At 50.4% G+C, this 6452-nt stretch overlaps 1 protein-coding gene across 1 annotated transcript in view; it reads right to left on the reverse strand.

Annotated features, from left to right (window-relative positions):
- FAM220A (family with sequence similarity 220 member A) overlaps positions 1-3885 on the reverse strand; it is a 27259-nt gene extending 23374 nt beyond the window's left edge. The window contains exon 1 of the mRNA XM_043523628.1: positions 3468-3885. Within this exon, the coding sequence (XP_043379563.1) occupies positions 3468-3653 (186 nt within the window). The 5' untranslated portion in view covers positions 3654-3885. The remainder of the gene's footprint in view (positions 1-3467) is intronic.
- Between the last annotated feature and the right edge of the window lie 2567 nt (positions 3886-6452).

Below are 6452 nucleotides of genomic sequence, written 5' to 3' on the forward strand. Positions count from 1 at the left end.
AGTTGCTTCACTTAAAGTAAAATATACACCTTTTCATCATGTCCAAACTACATATCAGTATTACCAGGTATTATTTAGGGATCTCCATATCATGAAGGAAAAAAAGAATAGCTCAATAGCAGAACGTAGTGGAGGAACCTAAAAGGGGGACCTCATTACAAACTATACTAACTCTTTTCCTTGAATATGTTCAAGCAGTTTTATTATATACAGCTGAAAGTGGATATTAATACTATAAAAGGTTATTTCTATACACAAAATTTAAGATAATGACCTCTGATAGCAAGTGTCCCTCTACCCTGTTGCACATTTAATGCTGGTTTCTCCTCTTTTGCAGTTTAAATTCAATGAGTTAGAGCTTACCTTTGTTGGGTAGTGGAAAGCATCACAGGTGACTCAGCGAATGAGAAATCTGAAAACTTATTGCATAACAATACTCTCTACTTTAACCAATAAGATTTCAGTATGTAAGTGATCAGAGGCTTAACATCAGAGATCAGTTTTAAATGTCTCTCTTCCTTTAATTTTTAAACATGGACATTAAAGTCAGTCAGAGGCAAAGTCTCAACTATTATGTCCATCAAAGCTGTTTTAATAATGTTTCATTTTCACCAAGACATGTTTGTGTGTGCTACCTTCTGTACTTGCTAACTTTGTATCAAGGCACTCAATGGAAAAACTGGGCAACTATAAGCCCACAGCAGTGGGTTAATTGTGTGGAGAATGTTCACATAGATTGGCACAGACAGCACATGGAACAACATGCGCAGCGCAGAGGAAAGACCACCAGGCAAACTGATTGCACAAGCATGATTAGGGGTAACAATGTATATTGCAACAAACCAGGATGCTGGTCCTATTACAAGATCTGCCAACACAGGCAGTAGACAAGGATGAAATAGCTGCCATGGTTACTAACTGAATACTGTGTGTGAAGCTAAACATGGCTTATATCCAGACATGTCACTAACTATTTACAAATTTTAAGAGTTGTAGCACAGAAAGACAGGTGTAAGAAGAGAAAATCTCCATATCCAATGCGCCAATCCTCTGATCCATTCGGTCTCCCTATCAGTTTATCATTCTATTTGCTAGATTTAGAAGTTTCATCCTTTACGGGCCTCAAGTGGTCATAACATCTGTCCTCTAACATACCACAACCAAGCCTTCAGAGACCTTCATAGAATATCAGGGTTGGAAGGGATCTCAGGAGGTCATCTAGTCCAACCCCCTGCTCAAGGCAAGACCAATCCCCAATTTTTGCCCCAGATCCCTAAATGGCCCCCTCAAGGATTGACCTCACAAGCCTGGGTTTATCAGGCCAATGCTCAAACCACTGAGCTATCCCTCCCCACTTTTCTATAGTCACTCCCACTCCCCCTTCTTCCTTCCCACTGAGTAGCTGCTTGATCTGCCTGAAAGGCTGTTCAAGTGCTTGCCTCATCAGGGCCCCTCTTCTATTGCCAGTGAAGTCAACAGCAAAACATTCACCACCTTCTGTGAGAGTAGGCTCACATCCTTAGGCAGATTGTAAAGGCCCAACCCTCCAGATGAGGAGATTCCAATTCCCATTGGCCCCCTAGATGAAATAGCAGGAGCTCTGTATCTTGCAAAAGCAGGCTCCAAATAGTTTGTTTTACATTCAAATCAAAAGCATAAAAATGTATATTTTACTGTAAGCATCAAGTTATCCTGGGTTTCCTAGTAGGACAATTTTTATTGAATTTGAAAGTCAATCTCTACCAGAAAACTAATTTTTACTGCTCCTTTGGGTAGTTATGCTGATTTTGTCTCGACCTATATATGCTAATACAATTATTTAGACAGACAGACAGACAAACTGGAACATTAAATATGACATGTATCCTACAAAGAAAAACAAGATGACATGCAAGCTGAAGGAGCGGTATAATAGTCACTTACTGCTTATTATAGTGACTGTGCTGTGTAGGATCTGATAACACCATAGCCACAATGTACTTGTCTTTGTTTTTAAATTTACACAACAGGATGTTAATCTTGGGAGAATTCTGCACCACTGCACGTGCGCAGAATTCATGTCACCCGCAGATTTCTTTGCTTCCCCGCAGAAAAATGACTTTCAAACAGGGAAGCAAAGGGAAGCTGCAAGAGCAGTCACACACCAATCCCTAGCAGTGCAGGTATATCATTTCAGGCACCTGGAGCAGCTGGCAGAGAGATAAATCACCACAGGGCTGGGGACACTCCAGCCAGTGGCTCCTCCCTTGAGACGGGATCAGCTGCTAGTCCCATCTGGGCTGGAGACAGGAGAGGACAGGACTTCCTCTTCCCCTGAAAGGAGTGACTGGGGCTGTGTCCGATCCACCCCCAGAAACCTTCCCCAGCTGCAGGAAGCTCAGCATCCTCCCCTGCTTCCTGTCCCCATTGCTCCTCAGCTATGGGGAGAGGGCTCACTGTAAGGGAAGCTGCTCCCGCATCCACCCAACCCCCATGCATCTGGACCTCCCATACCCAGTTACCCCTGCCAAGTCTCACATGGTACATCCAGAACTCCCCTAGCCCTCCATACTCAAACCCCACCGCACTAAACCTCAACCCTGCATCAGGAGCCCCCCTGCACCCAGACCCACACCTCTGCACCCAGACCACTGCCCACTAAGCTCCCTGCACTCAAACCCCCACCCTGATGCCCCACCCCCGAGCGCCCACATCCAGACCCCACCACTGACCCCCAACTAGCTGCACCCAGACCACCACCCCACCAAGCCCCACTCCCACAGCCCTCCCCGCTGAGCCCCATCCACCTTCACCTGGAAGCCCCTGCAGAGTCCCATTGCCCCTGCACCTGGAACCCCCCAATGAACCTGTGTGCATCCAGATGTCCCCCACACCTAAACCTCTTCACTGAGCTGCCTGCATCCAGATTGTCCCACACCTGGACCCCCCCCCCCACTTGGATCCTGCCTGCCCCACACCTGCCATAGAGGAGCAGGACCCCAGGGTGTTTCTGGGGTTGGCCCAGTCCTTATGCTGTGTCAGTGGTGATGTTGCACCCGGCCCTGAGTCCATGTCCTGGGGGTGGGGGGAGCTGCAGGTTATCTCCCACCTCCACGCAGCCAGTGGCCTGTGCTCCCCACTGCCATGCTGGAGCCCCTGCATTTATTTCTTGACAAATAAAACCTGCCGAATTTTAAAATACCGTGTGCAGAATTTTTAACATGTTCGTGGCACAACGCCCTCCCGAGTCAGGACGTGCACAAAACGCATCGCAGCCACAACCTGAAGTTCACGCCACCTGGGAGCGAGCGCAAAAAAGTTTCCCTTGAGTCAGATTAAAAAGACAGCGGTGCCCTCCGTCCCTGGCAGCACGGGGAGCTCCGCGGGCACCTGAGCCAACCTGAGAGGGAAGAGTAAGTAACGCCTGCAATGGCCTGACTCAAGCGGAGCCACGTCCGCCCCTCCTCCCGCGAAGCCCCCCCATTCACCTGCAGCCTGACGTTGAGCATCATGGAGGCCACGATGTAGAGATAGGGGAAGTTGATCCGCAGCTTCCAGGCCAAGTCGAAGAAGATGAGGAGGGTCCTGGTCAGCCCCTTGCAGAAGACCCCGTAGGACCTGGCGGCGGCCGACTGCGAGAGCCTAGCAGCCAGGGCGGACAGAGCCGCCGCCATATACACCCCGCCCCCACCGGGCCCTCAGGCTGCACCGCCCCCGCTCCGTACTGACCCGCTGGGGAGCCGCTCCAGGGCCTCTCCAGCCCCAAGAGCCCGGATGCGAGCGCCGTGGGGGAGATGGGAAGGATGAAATTTACATACGTAGGTCCACCGCTTGCTACGTCACAGCGGTTTTTAGTTATGACGGCACGGCGCAAAGACGCAGGCTAGGGGCCACAAAAAAAACTGGGCAAAGAGCGGCCCTCCCCCGCGCAGGCGCAGTGCTTGCGGGGCCGCTGGGCTCCTTCCACAGCCCCTCCCACCTCAGGACTACGCGTATTAAGGCTGTGAACGCGTTTCAGGCTGGGAGGGCGGGCACGTGCAGTACCGACCTTACCAGCAGAACGGGCGGGAACGGAGGAGGGGGTGACTCAGACGACGGGAAGCAGGGAGAGACTAGAGGGCCCTTGGGGCTTCTCCCCCTGCGGAGGAGAACAGGCAGCCCCGCAGGGCGAGGCTAGCGCAGGCTCTAGCTACCTTACCTTTGCCAAGGGCTGACTAGCTCAGGCTCTGCCCCAGCCTTGATAGTGGCTGTTTTTCGTGAAGCAGAGGGAGTTACGTGAGGGTCTTCCCTTGACTCTGCTGGATAAAACCTTGAGAGTGTGACCCAAAGGTGCCCTGCAGGGGTAAGAAAGTGTTGCCCTGAGTTCTCCCTGTCCAGCTCCAGGCTGAATCCTACTGCTCTGTGTTTTCATAGAACGTATATTTTGCATTCATTTTATTCTAGCATGAGCACCCTATAAGTGCTAAAGAGCTGCTCGAGCAGGCACAGCAACCAAACAATTTTCCATGCAAATAGTCTTTTTAAATAAACCATGTTCTTTGCACCCATTAGGCAGCCAGACAGCTATCCCCAAACCCAGAGAAAAGTTGTTCTTGTGCTTTCGTCAAAGCTTTATTTCAGTTTTAATAGTACAGTGTTGAAGTACCATTCATCCGTGGATTTTCAAAGATACTTTGCAAAAGTTTCTCACAACCCCTCTGGGAAACAGGTGCAACTCTATTAGGTTTCATTGTTATAAACGCTAGTATTAGATGAAAAATCAGGCCTCTGAAATCTTTTTCTAATTGTCTTCTGAGTACACTCCTTTCCCATATTTATTTTAGGACCATTTAAATCATAATAAAAGTTGCATTTAAGGCTCCCCACATTAAAAACAGTATTAGTCTGAAATTGTAATTGTTTATATGATTAACATTAAAATCTTCCAGTAGCACTGTAAAAATATTTTATTGCCACTCAGTTGTTTTAATGCACAGATATATAGCAATCCCAAGAGGACTGAATGTATTCCCAGGTTGATCTACACTTTTGTTCATAACACTGTTTTGGCCAGTCAGTGTTTTCAGTGTAGGGGAGAGCACCTTGGTAACATCTCTGTATGCATTTGTAACGGCAATCAGTATGAGCCCAATGCAGGAAACAAAGTACTAGCTTTTATTGCCAGAGGGGGAAATATTTAGGCTAAGTTGTGGCAAAGTTACTGTCTACGAAACAAAGAAAAAGGGGATCCTAAGCCCAAGAAAAACTCAGTGTCAGCCCCAAGTCCTTTCAGGCAAGCACAGACAGGCAGGGACCCACAGACCTTTCCCTTTGCACTTCTCTTCCCCAGTGGAAAAAGTCTAGACCCTTTCTGAATTACATGACTGCAGGCAGGCAGCCCTTAGACTTTTTTAGCTGTTCCATGTTGTTACAGGTAAAGTATTAGAAGCAGCTTCTTCAGGTGGTGAGCAGAATCCTCTGGTCTGACCTGTGACTGGCATTGGCACAGAACTAGATGGGCCAGCGTGGAACATAACCTGGACTAGTCTAAGCCAGCAACTGGATCAGACACTGGACTAGGCCCAAGCGTGGGCACTTCTGTAAGCAGTGAAAGCTAGGGTTACTTACCAACTTTCTAATTGCACAAAACCGAACACCCTTGCCCCATCTCTTCCCCTAGGCCCTGTCCGCACTCTGCCCCTTCTCTGCGGCCCCGCCCCTGCTATTCCATCCCCCTCCCTCCTGCTCTCTCCCACCCTCACTCCCTTGCTGATTTTCACTGGGCTAGGGGTTGGGGTATGGGTGGGGGTGAGGGCTCCAGCTGGGGGTGCAGGCTCCAAGGTGGGGCCAGAAAGGAGGGGGCTCCATGCTGGGGTGCCAGCTCTCGAGTGGAGTAGGGATGAAGGGTTTGCAGTGTAGGAGGGGGCTCCAGGCTGGAGCAGTGGGGTTTGCAGTGTGGGAGGCAGCTCTAGGCTGAGACAGGGGGTTGGAGTGTGGGCAAGGGTATGGGCTCTGGGTTGGGGATGCAGGCTCCAGGGCAGGGCCAGAAATGAGGGGTTCAGAGTGCAGGATGGGGCTCAGGACTGGGAAGGGGGTTGGGGTGCAGGATCTGGGGTGGAGTTTGGATGCGGGAGGGAGCTCAGAAGGGAGTTTCAGTGCAGGAGAGGGTATGGGGTGCGGACTCCAGGTGGTACTTACCTCAGGAGGCTCCCTGGAAGCAGCGACATGTCCCTCAGTTCCTAGGCACAGGGACAGCCAGGCCAGGTGTCACCCCCACAGCTCCCATTGATCACGATTCCTAGCCAATGGGAGCTGCAAAGCCAGTGCTCGGGGCAAGGGCAGCACACACAGCCCCCCTGGCCACGCCTCCACCTAGGAGCCAAGGGACATGTCATCACTTCTGGGGACCTGCCTGGAGCCAGGTAGGGAGCCTACCAGCCCCGCCAACTGGACTTTTAACAGCCTGGTCAGTGGTGCTGACCGGAGCCACCAAG

The sequence above is a fragment of the Chelonia mydas genome, chromosome 10, assembly GCF_015237465.2.
Source record: "Chelonia mydas isolate rCheMyd1 chromosome 10, rCheMyd1.pri.v2, whole genome shotgun sequence".
Classification (NCBI taxonomy): Eukaryota; Metazoa; Chordata; order Testudines; family Cheloniidae; genus Chelonia; species Chelonia mydas.